At 42.1% G+C, this 19,964-nt stretch overlaps 1 protein-coding gene across 4 annotated transcripts in view; it reads left to right on the top strand.

Annotated features, from left to right (window-relative positions):
• The first annotated feature begins 477 nt into the window (after positions 1–477).
• LOC149226211 (accelerated cell death 11-like) overlaps positions 478–19,964 on the top strand; it is a 103,555-nt gene continuing 84,068 nt past the window's right edge. For 3 of the 4 annotated variants that reach the window (XM_089377439.1, XM_089377437.1, XM_089377440.1), the window contains exons 1-2: positions 656–997; positions 3,078–3,247. In XM_089377439.1, the coding sequence (XP_089233565.1) occupies positions 803–997; positions 3,078–3,247 (365 nt within the window). In that variant the 5' untranslated portion in view covers positions 656–802. The other variant, XM_089377438.1, reaches the window with a different exon arrangement.

The following is a 19,964-nucleotide window of genomic DNA, read 5'->3' on the forward strand; positions in this document are numbered from 1 at the left end:
ATGGTCACCGGACAAATGACCCTCCATGCTCTTTAAATAGACGTGTTAAGCCACAGATCAGGTATCCGTAATACCAAAAAGATAATGAACTATCAAATCATTTCATGTCTAGAACCTATCGTGACCGTCAAATTATAAGTTACAAAAAAATACATACTAAAAAAATACACTTTATCTAACTATACACTAGACCAAATTATACTTCATTGTTTCTTATTTATCAAAATATCTTAACATTAAAATATATGCATCTCAATACTGTAATATCTTTTTGTTTTGTTGTTGTTGTTTCAGCCTAAAATGATTATCATTATAATAATAACTCTCCATATATTAATATTTATTTTTCTTTTAAATAATAGTGTAAAGTACCTATCAACACCATAGTATCTTTTCTCCATAAAACGATTATCAGAGCAAATCCGAATACATTGTAGTGATTGATTTACAACCGTCAGATACAATACAAAAAGGTGAGCATGAAGTAAGAACATTAATGCTGGCGCTGATTATGTCTCATTGATGCTGATTCTCGGGCTGACTGGATGTCATAAAGATAAAGAAAAAGTTAAGATGCCATGATTCTCCCGAGTCCCGATACTCTAAACAACTCAATGGTGTTCTTAACGCTGCCACTAACAGGTTACAGGTAATTCTGCTACCAACTCGTCTCCTCTCTAAAGTTTATGTGAGTTTTCCAGCAATTGCACAAGCATTCCCTACATCACACTGCATCGTCTTTTTAAGATATAATATTGCATAAGAAGTTACATTTTGCCAGCGCAAGCCCAAGTAGAGAACCATGGCGGCAAACACCCAGACGAACATGCCCCTGAGGCAGATTGCAGTAGCATTTGAGGAATTGGCTTTGACTCTTAAGTCGGGCAACGGTGATATTCAACTGGTCCCTTTTTGTCGTGCTTGTTCCCGGGTCTCAGTGCTTTTTGGGTGTCTGGGTATCGCCTTCAAATTTGCAGAAAAAGACTTTGTTGACAAGGTATAACGCAGTACACTGCTTTTAATATATTGAGTATAACTGATTCACATTTTAATTAGTAAGAAAAATCTGAAAACATGCGTTGTTGGCCAATTTAAGTTTTTAGGTAATTTTGAATGATTGTAATTGTGTGTTTCATGACCCTGTTGGCTTTATGGGAATCGATCCCATGACCACCCACTCAACACCTGCTGGCTGTTAGACTAAACGATTCCGTTCCCATCCTTGTCTTGAGGCTATATTAGTACACTACTGCTGTTTTTCTTTGAATTAGGTTGGGGTCAACTCAACTATTTGTTCATCACTATCACTAGGATAGGATACTAAATAAGATACCACTGGCATAGTTTAATTCCCAAAAATGGTTCCCATCCTCCACCCCTCTCATCCTCTCCTCCTCTCCTGAGCCTCCACCTCTCTCATGAGCCGAGCCTCCACCCCTCCCATGAGATAGATTTGAAGCGAGACCTGGTAGGGACTAAACCCACCTCTCCTGAGCCTCCACCTCTCTCATGAGGCGAGCCTCCACCCCTCCCATGAGATAGATTTGAAGCCGAGACCTGGTAGGGACTAAACCCACAGAAAGAAACCAATTAAGGTATATCTAAACCTCATGAGTTTAGTACACTGCTACTTAATTTTATATGCATAATATACGCTGGAAAGAAAGTCGGTTCACCTTTCTTATCTCCCAAAACCCTCTAGCACCATTTCTCGCTGCGTCCTCATTTCCTGCTTTTCGTTTCCGTTCCTGTAACATAGCTTTCTACGACTCTGTCAATAAAATCTATCTAAAGAAAACTACATCTTGTAGTCAATGTGAGATTGAATTATGCCCGATTAGAAACAAAAGTACATTAAGTATACTTAGCAATAAGCATATAAAGAGTACACTCAGCAATAAGTATATAATGAAATCCTCAATTGAAAGTTGAAGGGGGAGGTCTGATCATTAAGTTGGTTAGAGACTCTTTTGTTCCAGTCCATGTGGGCTGTGGAAACATTTCGCTTAGATCTAAGGGATATCTGTCCAACCAAAATCACCAGGAATTACAATTGGCCTCACTTGCCTGCCTCGGTCAAATGACCTAGATTCATTCACTCTTTCGCATATCACAAGATAAGTTGATATCAAAACAAAATGAACGCATTGGCGCAATGGCATCCTGTCCAGTTGGATTGAACCCAGGTCTTTGTAAGAAAGTGCACTTGATTTAACACTTAATCATATCCTGCAGCTTGGAAGTAAATATTAACTGTGTCACCTACTATGGTTCATATATATTTAAAAATTTCGAGAAAAGCATAAACGTTCATTTGTTTGTTTTATGCTCTTTGGTTCATATATATTTAAAAATTTCGAGAAAAGCATAAACGTTCATTTGTTTGTTTTATGCTCTTTTCGATTTCACTGATTTTTTTAACTATAAGTGACAACTAGCGGGGGTAACACACAATATTAGCTTCTGTAAGTGAGGACTTACTGAGGAATAACAATTCACTACCTTCGCTGGTGTAAGGTGTCATGATTGGGGATGTGAAACAAGCAATGGTATCGGTAGAATGTAGCTTGTACAAAGGACTGATTTCTTTAATTGACTGACCCTTCGGCTAAATGTTGGAATGTTTTAAACCATAAAAAGTAAAGGGAAGCAAAAGTCGGGAAGCATCTTATGTATCTGTTTCTTGGTTGTCGTTTCCAGAAGATTGCACTCTGTTTAAAAATAGAATGCCTGCTTATAATAAGGTCTTTGGTCACATTATACACTTTTCTAGGACTTGAAGAGAGCTCAAAATTCGCTGGTATCTGGATGCCAAGTTATTAATTTCTGTTCACTGTATATCAAAATGACATCATTTCTGTTGTCACTTCTAAATTATAATAGGACAACTAACCGTCAGCTACCATATTTATCATGTTTTACTGCTATGCATAAAGGGGAACAAATTGGGTCGAAGTAGAACAAAAGAAAAATAGTTGTATGCATGTTTTTTGGAATCTGTGGAAGTAAAAACATACTGAGGAATAGTGCTGCAGATTAATAGATATCAATTTGAATATTTTGGAAAATTGATGCAGATCCACTCTTTGACAGAAGCATCGAGTTCTTCTGCAACTTTGCAAGCATTAGTGGAATTGGACATCAAATCTGGTTCCATGAGTGGTGGTAACTATTCCCAGAACTTGCTGTTAGTCAAGCGAGGGCTGGACATGGTCAAAGTGTTATTTGAAAAACTTCTTGTTACAGGGTATGCCTTCATATACAATTTTTAATTTTCCCATTTTCTCTTCATTCAAATTGGAGGGAGAACTATTCTACAGGTTGTGAAACCCGATTAAATACAATGTAACCAGGATCCTCAATATGTTGGAACTTGGTTCCTTTACAGTAGACAAGATTGTAATAGAGTTAATGCTTACAAGTGAATTTATGTATATTTATACACAGATGGAGATTATCTTCATTCGAAGGGTATGGTGAATTATGATGATCTTCTGCTACGCTTGATGGAAGGGAAACTTTGTCGTATTTACCTACTTTATTCTCCATTGTGGATCAGCTGGAACATTGACATGGAGTTATCGGCCTTCTTTTGAATTCATTACTCCTAGGCCACAATAGCGCTATTGAAACAAGAAAAGACCACATCTTTTGTCTGGTCTGGACTTCAAGTATGCAAAGAAGGATGAAACTATGAGAGAACAGGTTTTTTAATACATGCCATGTAGGGTGGACCTGGAGGTTGATGTAGCTTTGTAGTGACAATGTGACATTTTCCTCCCCTTCTGCATTGATGATTTGACTTTGAAGGGGGCTCAAGCATGCTGACACTTATGAATGACATGTAGGGTGGACCTAGAGGTTTGTGTATGTGAAAATTTCTAAACAGAAATTCTATTACTGCATCAACTGATTTATTTCACCTACTTATTATTCCTAAGAAGTTATTTATGAAATCCCTTAAGTAAATATAAAAATAAATTCTACTGCAAATATCACACCATTATACATAAACAAATATATGCACAAGAATCAATCACATCAACACAATTATTTTTGGACAATTTTCCCCGGAAAAACCCAATGCAGGAAAACCGGTGCAGCAGAGGAGGGTTTTATTATTCTTCAACAACAATCGCTTTTACAAAAAAATTTACATAGACACTGGGAGAAAACACCTGAGACTTTTCTTTGAGACTTTTCGACACCCTGGAGAGCTTCCTTTCTCTACTGCGTTAGCCTTGCGTCATTCTGCGTGGCTCTGCGCAGCTCTGGGCCCTCTCTGTGTCATCCCTGTGTCTCCTTCTGCGCTGTCTCTTAGAGTCCCTGCGTCACTTCTTCTGAGTTCCCTGACTGCTGCTCATCCCCCTTCTTCCTCCACCCTGCAACTCTCCCTCTGAAATCGATCTCCTTCTCTCCGAGAATCGATTTTCCTTGGGTAATTGGGTATCTGCTGGTGTATCTCAAAATGACCCTCAAGTCTTCTCTTATACTTTTCCTGTTGATGAATCAACGGTCGAGATTAAGTCCCTAATCAACCGCTAAGATTAAAACAGGCTTCATCCTTGTATCTTAGAAGCTTCTCATCCTTATCTTTATTAATAGCCATTAATATTTTTATTTTCCTAAGTTTAGACTTAGGAACCCATTAAAAATATTAATTATTTTAATAACTCCTCATTCAGATGGAATTTCTCAAAACGATTTTTGGGTCTTGGAGATCTCATGTGCCTTAGCCTCTCCACCAATTTTCATGGCTAGAGCACATCCGATGCTACCCCAAATCAACACTTCCTCTTAGCAAGGAATGTGCTCTAGTAATGCTCCACCATTGAACATCACACTGATCCTTCCGCACTGGTACTTGTGTTGATGCTGGGCTTGCTGCTCTACATCCACTGCATTGTTGCTTCTTGTACTGCTGCCCATGGCTCTGCCACTGCCACTCTACTACATTTGTACTGCAGCTCCCTCTCAACATGCTGCCCATAGCACTGCCACTGCTAACTACTACATTGCAACTTCTGATACTTATCCATTATTGAAATGGATTCTTTACCATCCCCATCTTCTCCCTGAAATAAACAAACTTTGTTCTTCCTAGAGCCTTGGTGAGGTTGTTTGCCACCTATTCTCCTTTAGGAGTGTAGCTCAACTGTACTGCCTCTCGTTGGACACAGTCTCTGACAAAGTGACACCTGATATCAATGTGCTTCGACCCATCATGAAATATTGGATTCTCAGAGAGCTTGATGTAGCTCTGATTATCACACATGATCCTGGTCGCTTCCATCCTTCTATTGAATAGGTTCACAAGCAATTTGCTAAGTCATATGGCTTCGCATGAAGCTGTGCTAGCGACCATATATTCTTCTTCTGTTCAGCTCAGAGCTACGGATTTTTGTTTCCTACTGCACTAGGAAGTCATCCCTGATCCAATGCTGAAACAGTACCTAGTGGTACTTTTCCGATCTACTGAACTTCCAGCCCAATCTGCGTCAGTGAACCCACTCAGCCTGATGTCATTGCCTCTGGTGTACAATAGTCCATGCTTGACTGTTCCTTGTATATACTTGAGAACATGTTTGGCTGCTGCCCAATGCGCCCTCTTAGGTTCCACCATGAACTGACTGAGGGTGTTGACAACATAACTAATGTTTGGCCTGGTATTGACCAGATACATCAGGGATCCTATGAGTTACTTGTACAAGGTGGGATCAACATCTTTGTCTTCCGATTCATCAATTTTCTTCCAGTTGGTGATCATTGGAGTAGCCATAGGCCTAGAGTCCTGCATTTTGAATCTCTTCAGGATTTCTGTAGCATATCTCCCTTGCCCAAGGAAGATTTCACCTTTTTGCTGCCAAACTTCCAACCCCAGGAAATAATGCATCTTTCCCAAATCCTTCATGTCGAATTCTGTGGCTAGATTCTTCTTGCAATCCTTGATGAGCCTGGATGATCCTATCAGGAAGAGATCATCCACATATAATACTAGGACTAGAGGCTCATTCTCTACAACCAGATAGTAGAGATTGGGATCTGCATCACTCTTGACGAACCCCATTTTCTGCAAGTAGCCATCAATTCGACCATACCATGCTCTAGGTGTCTGTTTAAGCCCATACAAGGCTTTCTTTAATCTGCATACATGAGATTTCTTCTCATGTGTCTCAAAGCCTTCTGGCTGTTCAATGTATACTTCCTCTTCTATTACCCCATTCAAGAATGCCGTCTTGACATCCATCTGATGAATCTCCCACCCCATCTGAGCTGCAAGAGATATCACGGTTCTAATAGATGTATACCTGGTTACTGGGGTGAAGGTCTCTTCGTAGTCTATTCTTTCCTTCTGAGCATACCCCTTAGCCACAAGCCTGGCTTTGTATTTCTCCACACTACCGTCTGCAGCATATTTGATCTTGTAGATCCATCTTGAACCTACCATTGATGTGTCCTGAGGCCTAGGCACCACTTCCCAGACATCATTCACCATTATAGAGTTGTATTCCTCTACCATCGCATCCACCCAGACTTGATGCTGAACGCCCTCCTGAAAACTGGAGGGTTCCCCAACCTGAGCTACTAAGGTTTGGTATCTGTTTAGCTGTCTTCGCTGCCTTTTACTGTTCTTGGGTGCACCAACGAATCTTCTACATCCTGCAGAATCTGTCGGAGTTCCCGACTCGTTCTTCCTCTGGTAGTAGGCGCATCTGTCAGTGCTTCCTCTTGTTGTGATTCCTCCTGTTTTGGAGGAGAATTGTTGGTACTGGCTTCCACTGGTTGAAGTGGTTTGACCAACGACTCATCTTTTGACTGCTCCTCGGAAGACATTTCTCGAGATTTCCTGAACGCTCTATCCTCTATGAACTTCACATCTCGCTAAACTACTACCTTCCTGCTCCCTGGAAGATAGACCCTATATGCCTTAGCATTCTCGCTATATCCCACAAGATATCCTTTCTCTGCAATTTGATCTAACTTCTTCCTCTTCTCCTCGGGTATACGGCAGTGCGCTAAACTCCCAAATATCCTGAAATGACTAACTTCAGGTGTCTTCCTGGTGAAGACCTTTTATGGGGTAATCTTGCCCAATGCCCTATGAGGAGTTCTATTCTGGACATAGACTGCCGTGCTGCATGCTTTTGCCCACAGGAATTTTGGCATATCCTGATCATACAACATAGCCCTAACTGCTTCCACAATAGTCCTGTTCTTCCATTCTGCTCCGGATTGTAGGGAGCTATCCACTCTCTTCTGATGCCCTCCCTGGCGCAAAAATCAGTGAAGTCCTTGTCAACATACTCTCCACCATTGTTTGAGCGCAACACTTTTATCTTCTTTCGTATCAGATTCTCCACTTGAGCCTTAAACTCTTTGAATCGACCGAAAACCTCATTTTTGGTTTTCAAAAAGTAGATCCAAGTCTTCTAGAATGGTCATTGATGAAGGTGACGAAGTATTCAGCACCACTAAGAGCTTTTGTAGACATCGGTCCTCAAATGTCTAAGTGTATCAATCCTAGTACACTCTTGGCCCTATTGTTACTTCTTGGAAACGTTGCTTTGGCATACTTGCCTAGAGCACACCCTCTACATACATCATCTTGTTCAGTACTAAGATCTGGAACTCTTGTTACAGTTTTTCTGAGAATTCTCAGAGCCCCATGGTGCAAATGTCCCATCCTTTTGTGCCATAGTTCATTCAAATCCTTGTCTCCATTACTGCCTATCAGTGCCATTGGTGATTCTAGCTGCAATTTGTACAACCTGTTACTTTTGATTCCGATCCAGACATTCTTTTTCCAACTCGGGTGTTTGACGTATGCTTTCTCCTTAATGAAGAAAACGTCATAGCCCTTGTTTTGAAGTTGAGATATGGAAAGTAAGTTCATCCCAGTCCTGGCACATGCAGCACATTGGTAGCTCAGAACCGCTCTCCTGTTTCTGTTTGAAAAACTATAGTACCTTTCCCTATTGGAGTACACTTTGCCTTATTCCCCATGGTGATCTGAAAATTCATTCTCTGTTCTTGATAATCTGAAAAACATTCTCGGATTCTTGTCATATGCCAGGAAGCTCCACTATCTATATACCAAACCTCTGAAGAGGCAAAGCTTGCTACGCAAGCCATTGCTTCTTCCAATCTAGAAGCCAACATAGAATAATCGTGATTTCTGTCTCTTGTGCATTCTTCTGAAAATCTGTACGAGTCTCCTTGAGTTGATGCCTTTGCATCATGCTCTTGACCCATAATTGATTTTCCCTTCCTATCGCCAAATCTTTGCTTTGATACCATGTGAAAATTTCTAAACATAAATTCTATTACTGCAGCAACTGATTTATTTCACCTACTTATTATTCCCAATAAGTTATTTATGAAATCCCTTCAGTAAATATTAAAATAAATTCTACTGCAGATATCACACCATTATACAGAAACAAATATATGCACAAGAATCAATCACATCAACATAGTTATTTTTGGACAATTGTCCCCGGAAAAACCCAATGCGGGAAAACCGGTGCAGCAGAGGAGGGTTTTATTAATCTTTAGCAACAATCGCTTTTACAGAAAAATTTACATAGACATTGGGAGAAAACACCTGAGACTTTTCGACACCCTAGAGAGCTTCCTTTCTCTACTGTGTCAGCCCTGCATCATTCTGCGTGGCTCTGCGCAGCTCTAGTCCCTCTCTGTGTCATCCCTGCATCTCTCTGATCTGCGTCTCCCTCTGCGCTGTCTCTCAGAGTCCCTACGTCACTTCTTCTAAGTTCTCTGACTGTTGCTCATCCCCCCTCTTCCTCCACCCTGCAACTCTCCTTCTGAAATCGATCTCCTTCTCTCCGAGAATCGATTTTCCTTGGGTAATTGGGTATCTGCTGGTGTATCTCCAAATGACCCTCAAGTCTTCTCTTATACTTTTCCTGTTGATGAATCAACGGTCGATATTAAGTCCCTAATCAACCGCTAAGATTAAAACAGGCTTGATCCTCGTATCGTAGAAGCTTCTCATCCTTATCTTTATTAATACCCATTAATATTTTTATTTTCCTAAGTTTAGACCTAGGAACCCATTAAAAATATCAATTATTTTAATAACTCCTCATTCGGATGGAATTTCTCAAAACGATTTTTGGTCTTGGAGATCTCATGTGCTTTAGCCTCTCCACCAATTTTCATGGCTAGATCACATCTGATGCTACCCCAAATCAATAGTGTAGCTTTATAGTGACATTATCTTGCCTTTTGCATTGATGATTTGACTCTAAAGGGGGCTCGAGCATGCCGATACTTGGATTGCATATATGAAAGGAATCTAGAGTAGATATATCTTGGGATCAAACTCACTATACCTAGGTTCCATCTAAAAATCTATCACGACATCTTCTCCTCTATATTTATGGTATTGCAACAATGTTATTTCCTCTGATGCACTGAAGTTTTAGATGCAATGGCATGATGTCTTCTTTTTGAGGCTTGAAGATGTCATGATTGGGAGGAAGAGCCTGCCTCCTTTTTAGATCTGCTTAATGAACAAACAAACCCTCTATTATTCCATAAAATGCTTTCCTAGATTCTTCTTTATAAACCTTCTTGGGATGTGGACACTGATTGAAATGAGAAATAATGCATTTAGGTTGCTTATTAAGGGATAACATTATTTTTTCTATAGTGCCCCAACCCTTCCTGGACTGAAGGAAGACTAGTTTAGAGTCTTCCTACACAGAGTATGTAGACCTGAAATTCATACTTGTATGGTGCAATATTTTTTTTTTGTTAAGCTTGGCAGGTCCATTCCATTTTCTATTAAACAAAGGCAAATTTACACCACATACCTTGGCTAGGTGGCCTCAACTTGCCTCGAAGGGAAACCAAGTCTGTTAGCCACCTACCCGCATTGTAAGCCATAAAAAAACAGTGAAGTCTTGATCTCTCCAGCCAAGCTAGATACATCTTTGTTTCATGTCCATATACTAAATATCGATTTGAACTTATATTTGCATAATAGAAATTAAAAGCTATCCATATATAACAAAAGTCTGCATGGTTAAGTGACTATCCCTTCTGCTCCTCCGACGCAGATTCGACGGGTGTCAGATTGTTGGTTGATGCCCCAGGCATCTCATTCAGTTCCAGTATGAACGGGATGTGGCGGTCAATTCTATCCAACTTGCTGGAAGAGAATTTTCTGCGAATCTTGCTTGTAACTCGACATACCTTGGAGTGTCACTGCCATTCCAACATAAATCTGTTCCATTGCTTTGCCCAATAAACTCTTCATCAACCAATAGAGGTATAGAGTTTGTTTGAACTATGTAATTCGTCCTCTGGTGTTGCCCGGGTCTGGGACTAAAGTCCTCCAGTTGTCCATGTCTTTCTCTGTCTCACTGCCTTGTTTTATTTCCTCCTCCCACTCTTCTAACAATTTATGTATTCCTTCATCCGTCCCCTCACGGTAAGCCTCTGCCGCTTCAGTGATAAGGTGTTCTACCGACTTCTTGCCCCTGTGGGGCTTCGATGTGCTTGGCTCCTTATCCTTTCTGGGTGCCGGGCCTCTTCATTCTCGTCCTCGTCCTCATCCTCTCGCAGGTCAAGCCATGTCCAGATTTCTTGAGCCCTGGTGACAACAACAATTTGTTAATCCAAAACAAATTACTGCAGTTTGGTACCTTTCCTGTTTTGTTTTGCCAACAAAATGAGCCACTCCATGCTTCTCCTCTCCCCTTGCTCTCTCAACCTCAGAGCTGGGGTGGTCCATAGACCGAACCCTGCAATGGGGTTGGTTCCAGCTTTCCGTTGACGCTTCCCTTTGCCATACCCAACAACTTCCGTTGACATTCAGGTAAGCCTTCCCTTGCCTAAACCAATCGCGCATTCCCCTCCTCCTCCTTACTGTATGCCAGGAAGAAATTGGGACCCCTGCCCCCTCTGCCCAGGAAATAATAGCATTGCCTCTCACTTGCTCCCATTTAGCTTTCCAATCAGGGTCTCTGGCTTTGCCATAGCCCCGAGAGGAATTCCGGTTAACCCAACTCTTGCTTTGTCTGCAACTATAAGGTTTGTCTCCCATGCACCTTATCGACTGCTCCCCCCTTCCCCCATCTTCCATCTCATTGCCCTCACCCATTTGCCTGCTACTGTCATCCTCACACCAAACACGGTTTAAGGGGCCTGGCATTTCCAAACCAGGCAGCATGAGGTTATCCCCCCATCGGCCATAGGCAATACCCAACTGGCAAAGAATATAGACGCAGAACCAGGCAATTGCCACCAATTGCCTTCCCCATTGCCACCAGCAGTTCTCTACCCCCCAGGACATCTTCCTATTTTACCCCTCTTACACCAGCGAAACTGTTAATTTATGGTATGTTCTATGCTTAGTGCAGTTTACTTCGATTTCTTCTTATTAGCCACTGTTTAGCAATCACATAAACATAAAGTAAAATGCTGATAAAACATTAATAGATTGACAAAAAACAAGCCAAGACAAGAGACACCAGATGTCGCAGCTAGCTAGGGACAAACCCCAATGTGGGGAAACCCTTTGATCAATTCTTCTTTAGTCTTCAATAGTTCAGCAAAGAGAGTACAGTGATGTGTGGTTTGACGGCAAGTCACTTGGGCGAAGCCCGACAGACCGAAGTTCAAATCTCATCGAGTACAATGACCTGCTGTGGTGGAAGCTAAAGGGGCGGATTCCCCAATGCCGTCTAGGCGGCACGTTGAGTCTGCTCTTGCTGAAATCATAGGAACTTAGTATACCCGACTTGCAGGTGGTTGGCTATGCTCTTGGTGTTATAGAGGCAGCTACGAGGATTGATCCTGGGTCTCCCTTAGATTAGTACTGGCAGTTACCAATTCACCATGTGGTAAAAAAAATAAAAATAGTTCAGCAAAGAGAATAGTGGCAGCTACGAATATTGATCCTGGATCTCCCATAAATTAGGACTGGCAGTTACCGATTCACCATGTGGTTAAAAAAATAAAATAGTTCAGCAAAGAGAAATAGTACAAATACATAAATTTGTAATTTTATGACGGCAACAACAAACCCTAACCAGCAAAGTCAAATCTGGTCAAACAAGATGAAATTGACCTTCAATATGATTGGTCAGTTTCCCGGTCATATAGTCCTCCAACTGCAAGAAGAAGTAGCCCATAAACAACCCCAAAAATATAGTCAAACTGCAGTCAACTGAAGTCAACCTGCTGCCCTAAACTAGGGCAGTCAACGCTGGTCAAACCAGAGGTCAGATTGCCTCGGTTTGCGTGCCAAAAATTGTGGCCTGCCTAGGAGAAGCTGCCACACTAAGTTGCACTCTTGAAAAGTCAACGCTGTCCAAAACGTCTTGCTGCAGCTTCTGCGTCCTCCTTCCTTGCCCTTCTGTGTCCTCCTTCTTCCCACGTGTGAACTTCTCATCCTTGTGTGTAAACCCAATCAGCTAAGGAGAGAAGAATGTGTGAGAGATGAGATGAGTGAATAATGACTCAACCTCGCTTGTATTTATATGACATGCTGGGCATGTGTGCCACACATTTAGTTGTTGGCCGACCTTGACAATTTGTCAAGTAAATACAAATAAATTCATATCTCCATAAATACTTGTTGGAATCAGATGATCGTTAGATCAATCTTACACCTCTCGACGGGAGGAATTAAGGAAAAATATCAACTGCAATAAATAAGATGACCCACATGGAGTTTGGCCCTAGTTGCCAATTTTAACACTCCCTCTCAACTAGGGAGAACTCCATTTGCTAATACACCTGACCTTCGGTACTATCTCTGCCATCCAATGCACTGCCCTACATTGCTCGGCTCTGCTCTGCTAAACTATGAAGAATAAGAAATGATCGAAGATGTATCATATCATCCTCCACTGACCCGAAGTCAGTCCCAGAGAGTGTCATACCACTCTCACTGATCCCAGATCAGTTTCATTGATCCCAGATCAATGGAGGTCATCCTAGCATAGGGAGTACGGTAGATACAACGATGCGTCCATCGATAGTACTACTATGGTCCCTAACCCCATTTCCCTACTCATTGATCAAATGAGAGGTACTTCCCATGAGTCCTAGACTGCATGGGTAGGATGCCTCGACAGGAGAACTAATCATCCTGTCCCTAAGTCGCCATGGGGTATCATAGGGGAAGGTTGAACCTTTCACCCTGTACATAGTGCACCACTAGGGGAGGGTGAGTCGCCCTGTGGTCGCATGTCGCTCTAAGAAGTACCCCAAGCCCCCCAAAGCTCCCAGAGCTCAATGTATGTATCATACACGACCCTCATAAGAGGGTCTCTCAACGACACCAAGTCGTTCTCGGAAAGTCAAGAATTTGACCTTTCCCAGGGGCTTCGTCAAAATGTCGGTGACCTGCTCATCTGTATTGATATGTTGGAGCCTTATTGCTCCCCTCTGCACCATATCTCGGATATAGTGGTACCTGATATCGATATGCTTGGAGCGATCATGAAATACGGGATTCTCTGATAAACGAATCCCGCTCTGGTTGTCACACAGGATCATGGTAGTATCCAATGTAAATCCAAACAGCTCACTGAAGAGCTTTCGCAACCAGACCGCCTCACAAGAGGCCATACTCGCAGCAATGTACTCTGCCTCAGCGGTGCTCAAAGCCACCGACTTCTGCTTCCTGCTCATCCAGGATATCGAGGCAGATCCCAAAGAGAAACAACACCCGAAAGTGCTCTTTCGGTCCACCACATTGCCTGCCCAATCAACATCGGTATATCCATGTAGTCTCACATCTCCAGCAGTGTATCTCAACCCATGAGTGATTGTGCCACGAAGGTATCTCAATAGATTCTTGGCACCAATCCAATGTGTGTGGTGAGGCTCAACCATATGTTGACTGCAAAACATATATCCGGACGGGAGTTCACCAAGAACATCAATGCTCTGATGAGTTGACGATACTCGGTAGCATTTTGTAGAACAGGTCCAACAGCACTACCGCTTAACTTCTTGAAGTCAAGCTCCATCGGGGTAGTCACGGGCTTGCAGTCCACCATACCGAATCTCTCCAATATCTTCACCACATATTTTCCTTGAGATAGGAAAATCTCCCCTGGCTTCTACCAGACTTCTAGTCCTAGGAAATAGTGCATCAGTCCCAGGTCCTTCATCTCAAACTCAGAAGCCAACTCCCTCTTACATTTGTGAATGAGAGGGTCTGCACCTGTCAAAAAGAGGTCGTCAACGTACAACACTAGTATGAGAGGTTTGTCATCTTCAACCTTAAAGTAAAGGTTAGGGTTGGCTTCACTCCTAGTGAATCCCAGCTTCATCAAGTAGCTATCGATCCTCTCATACCACACTCGGGGTGCTTGCTTCAGCCCATAGAGGGCTTTCTTCAACCTGCACATGTGAGATTCCCGATCATGAATCTCAAATCCTTTGGGTTGTTCCACATAAACTTCCTCTTTGATCGAACCATGCAAGAACGCGGTCTTGACATCCATCTGATGTAGGTTCCATCCTTGCGAAGCAGTAAGGGCTATGATTGAGCGGGTGGTGGTATATCGGGCAACAGGTGTAAATATCTCGTCATAGTCTATACCTTCCTTCTGAGAGAAGCCACGAGAGACAAAACGAGCCTTATACTTTTCAACACTTCCATCAACTCCATGCTTCATCTTGTAAAGCCATTTCGAAGTGACAACTGCTTTGTCCTAGGGTCTAGGGACCACATCCCAGATATCGTTCTTCATGATGGACTCATATTCCTCAGTCGTAGGATCCTTCCATACTTGATGCTTGATAGCTTCTGCGAATGATGAAGGCTCATTTTGAATGATCATGCTCATGATCAACGTTGCAGGAATCGCCCCCCCCCCCCGGATCCTAGGCCGGAATCGCGTCCCGTACGGAAGCGTTCCGGAACCTCCAGGCGAAGCGCGATTCCGGTTTTTTGAAACGATTCCTGGAATATGGGTTGCGTTGCCCCGGATCCGCGCTTCGGAGGGCGCTTCGGGCCTCCGGAAGCGCCACGCTTCGGGCCCGGAAGCGCACGCTTCACGAGCTCCGGATCCGCGCTTCTGGAAATTTCCGCGCGGGCAGCAATGTAACTTGAATTTTTTTTAATTTTTTTTAAAAGTTAACTTGAGTTTGCATTGAGGGGGTGGGTTAGGGTGAGGTTAGGGTGAGTTTAGGGTGAGTTTAGAAAAGAATAAAGCCCCCATTCTCTTCTCATTTTCTCACTTTGAGTTTATGAGAGTTGGAGAAGAGAAGAGAGGAGAGGAGAAGAGAAGAGAGGAAAGGAGAGGAGAAGAGAGGAGAGCTTGGAGGAGTGAAGAAGGAGGAGCTAGGAGAAGGAGGAGGAGCTTGGAGCAAGAGCTTGGAGGACTTCATCTACAAGAGCTAAAGAGGTAAGTTCAAACCCCAAACTCCCTTGTTTTTTTGAAAAAAAAATTGTATTTTTCTCCTCCCTCTCCTACTCTTTCCCATTGTTTCTACTTGCTCCTTTATTTACAGGTTGTCCACCACCTATATCCATATTCCAAGATGGTGTTCTTTTGGCTTCTATGTATCAGTCCACTCTTGGTTTTAATGATGGCAAGGGTGAGGAATAGAGGGGAAGAGGAAGGGATGAACTTGGTCCTAATAGTAGTGACCCAATGTATGATGAGGAGGAAGGGTTTGAAGAGGAAGGGGATGAACTTGAAGGGGACACTGAAGCACAAGATGGGAAAGGTACATCAACACCCTTGTGGAACTATGTGACCAAACTTGATGGGGAAAGGGTGGTGGATCTTACAAATTTGTGTGCCCTCATGGTTGTCATGGAGGAAAACCATATACGGGTTCATATACCCGTCTGAGGAGGCATCTTTGTGGGGTGCTGGACAGTGATGAAAAAAAGGGTTCTGTGGGGGTACAAATTTGCCCAAACATTTCAACTGAAGAAAGAAGAAAATACATCCAAATAGAGATGGCTGCACAACGAAAAAACAAGAAACAAAAAACTCATTCTGAATCAAGTGCAACCTCTAAATTTGGTAGTTGCCCATCTCCTCATGGTACTTCTGCAACCTCTGGAGGTAGAAAAACAATAGGGGATTTCCTTAATGTTGCTGGGAGGGATGATGTGGATGGAAAGATAGTCTGTTTTCTTTGTGCTTGCAGTGTACCATTCAATGTGCTTCGCTCTCCCTATTGGCATGACATGGTAAAGGCCATCAATGAAGCCCCAAAAGGATACAAGGCCCCCAACTATGAGAAAGCTAGAACAGTGTTATTAGAAAGAGAAAAAGCTAAGGTTCAAAGAGCTTTGACACGTTTTACACATGAGTGGGTGGATTCTGGGGTATCCATTGTATCAGATGGGTGGACAAATATTAGAAACCAACATTTGATAAATGTTCTTGGTGTTTCTTCTAGTGGTGCAGTATTTATTGCATGTCATGACTCCTCCTCCATCAGTGCAACTGCACAAAACATTGCAGATCTCCTATTGAAATCAATCAAAGATGTTGGTCCGAATAATGTGGTTCAAGTGATCACAGATAATGCAGCAAATTGTAAGGCAGCAGGAAAAATTATTGAGCGTACTCATCCACACATCTTTTGGTCTGGGTGCCTGGTTCACACATTGAACCTTTTGATGCATGATATTGTGAAACACAAAGATTGTGGGTGGATTGCTGAGGTTTACAGGAAAGGGAAGCAGCTCATTAAATTCATCACAGGGCATACAAGGGTAAACTACTTCTATGGCACTTACTCCAAGTTGCAATTGCTTAAAATTGCAAAGACAAGATTTGCTAGTTATTACCTCACCTTTAGGCGGCTAGTGAGGGTGAGACAAGCTTTAACTAATCTGGTGTGTGCTGAAACATGGGATGAAATTAATACTGACACAGATGGTGCTAATGTAGTCAAGGACACTGTTCTTGACAGTTACTTTTGGTCACAGGTTAAATATGTTTTGCAATTCACCAAACCAATTTATTACATGATCAAGTTTGCAGATTCAGATCGACCAGTAATTGGGGAGGTGTATGAGCAAATGGATAGCATGTTGGGGCAGATTAAAGACATTGTTGAGCCTAGAGATACCACCTTGTACAATTATATTCGTGTAGAGGTGCAAAACCGATGGGAAATGCTAAATATTCCATTGCATGCATTAGCATATGTTTTGACACCTAAATACTATCATCCATCATGGCTTTCAACACCAGCACCTGGGGGGGGGGAAGCAGGAAAAAACCACACCAAGATAGAGAGGTTCACGAAAAATATATGGCTACATTGAGTAGATTAATCCCTGATAATGAGGAGGCTGCATTGGTACGGAGACAGGTGAGCAACTATACGCTCAACACTGGTCCATTTGGGAGCATGCATGCAATTCAAGATCGAGAGCATTTTTCTGCTCTTGAGTGGTGGAACATGCATGGAGGGGCTACTCCACTTCTACAGAGTTTGGCATTGCGGGTGCTATCACAGGTGGTAAACACTTCTTCTACAGAGAGGTGTTGGAGCTCTTATTCTTTCATCCACAGTGTTAAAAGGAACAGGTTGAATTTAGACCGGGCAGAGAGCTTGGTTTATGTTCATTACAACTTGCGATTGTTGTCCCATTACTGTGAAGATGCAAAGTCTAATAAAGACTTGTTGACTTGGGACAAGAATCCAGAGGAGCCCAATTTGGAGGATGGAGTGTTGCGACTAGAGCAATTAGAGGATGCTCTTATCCAGGTATGTCCATTGTGGTATGAATTTTCCAATTTTCCCTTATAAAGCATTTCTCTAATTCATGTTTTTAATTTTTTTGTTAACTAGTGTTTTTTTTTTTTTGCATGAATTTTTTGAGCGATTCTAGGATGATGATGACCGTGTTGATATGCCACCACCCCCACCCCCATCTGGTCCCTTGGTTCCTAGGTTCCATGGTTCAACACCAACAGCAGGGGTTCTTTTTCATCAGTTCCAGTGCCACGACTTACACAGGGACCATCTTCTTCATTGCCACCACGTGGAGGCCCGCCATCACGTTCTATTCGTGGTGGAAGGAGGAGAGATTAGTAGATATATTCACAATCTACTTCTTTTTGTCATAGATTACTCATTAGACTTGTAGACTTGTGAATTTGAATTTTGAACCTTTTTGGCTTGGCGGTGACCAAGTGACATATTTTGTAAACATTATTATTTGAATTTTGGACATGACAAATGTTGACAGTTGCTCACTTGCTAGATAAATCATAATATGCTCTATGTTTTATGATTTATAATATGCTTAAATGTTTTATGTTTTATAATATGCTTAAAAATTTGATGTATGTTTGTAATAGCTAGAATATAGATGATTGTTGTACTAGTAAGTAACTACAATGGAATCATGGATGCCATATCTATCTTGATTTATGCAAAAATATGCATGTTTTCATGTCTTCTACAATTAATTTGGTATTTGGGATGTTTGTTTTGAGTATAAATGCAAAAAAAATAAAAAAATATATATATATAGCAGACGCTTCCGCGGACGCTTCGCTTCCTAGATTTTTGGAAAATGACGCTTCCGCGCTCCGCGCTTCCGCTTCGCTCCCGCTTCGTGCAACATTGCTCATGATGGTCAAGTATCCCTGATACCTGGCCGACTTCTTACTTTCACGAAAAGTCCCTCTGGGTGCAATGTGTCCTTCGGCATCATCAAGTGTCCCCCTGAGCCATGAAGGCCTCTTCCTAGAAGAGGAAGGTTCTTGCGGAGGGGGATCAATAGGATCCATAGGTTCTTCTACATCGGGCATCGTCTCATCTTCCTTTTCCTCTGGTTTCCTGGTGACAACTTCTCCAGATTTCCTTAGTATAGGAAGATTGTCAACTTTGCTAAGAGCCATATCTTCGTCAAAGGTGACATCATGGCTAATCTCGACATCCCTTTGACCAACCACATAGATTCTATAGCCCTTAGTATTTTCGCTATAGCCCACGAAGATTCCTTTCTTTCCAGATGCACCCAATTTATTCCTTTTCTCTTTTGGCACATGAAAATATATAGGACTTCCAAAAATTCTAAAATGAGATACGTCAGGTTTCTTACTAGTGAACATTTCTTTGGGAGTCTTGGAACCCAATGCTTGATGAGGGCATTGGTTTTGCACATATACGGCGGTATTCGCAGCTTCGGCCCATAGAAACTTCGGAAGTCTTTGATCATGGAGCATAGCACAGACAACTTCCACAATCGTATGATTCTTCCTTTCCACCACACCATTTTGCTCAGGAGTATATGGTGTTGTAGTCTCCCTCTTAATGCCAGCCTCTTTGCAAAAGTCATGGAACTCATTGGATTCATACTCAATCCCATTATCAGTCCTTAAGATCTTGATCTTCTTTTTGGTTTGATTCTTGATCAAGGCTTTGAAGTGACAAAACGAGGAGAACACTTCATCCTTATTTTTCAAGAAGTATATCCAAGTCTTGTGAGAATAATCATCTGTAAAAGTGAAGTAATATAAATATCCTCCCAAGGAATTCATAGGCATCATACCATATACGTCGGAGTGAACCAACTGTAGGAATATACAGGGTAAGTTCCTCAGACAGAACACCAAAAGGACACCGCTCACAACCAGATCACAGATCAATACACCAGTATTTTGACGTGGTTAAAACCCTCAAAGAGGGAAACAGTCCACGGCCTGAGCCAACGCAGCCACTTCAGGCAATTTATTAATAAAAGAATGAAAATTTACATATGTTTCTCTCATGCACGGATTACCCTACAAATGACCCTCCATGCGCTTTAAATAGAATTCATGGACCAATCGGGTGTCAAGCCACGGATCAAGTGTCGGTAATACCGAGGAGAGAATGAACCGTCGGATCACTACATATCGTGACCGTCGGATTGTAAGTTACAAAATGTACAACGGTAAAGAAACACACTTTACCTAACTCTATACCTAACTCTACACTAGACCAAG

The sequence above is a fragment of the Pinus tabuliformis genome, chromosome J, assembly GCF_031772625.1.
Source record: "Pinus tabuliformis cultivar Carrire ecotype Pingquan chromosome J, CPIR1, whole genome shotgun sequence".
Taxonomy (NCBI): Eukaryota; Viridiplantae; Streptophyta; class Pinopsida; order Pinales; family Pinaceae; genus Pinus; species Pinus tabuliformis.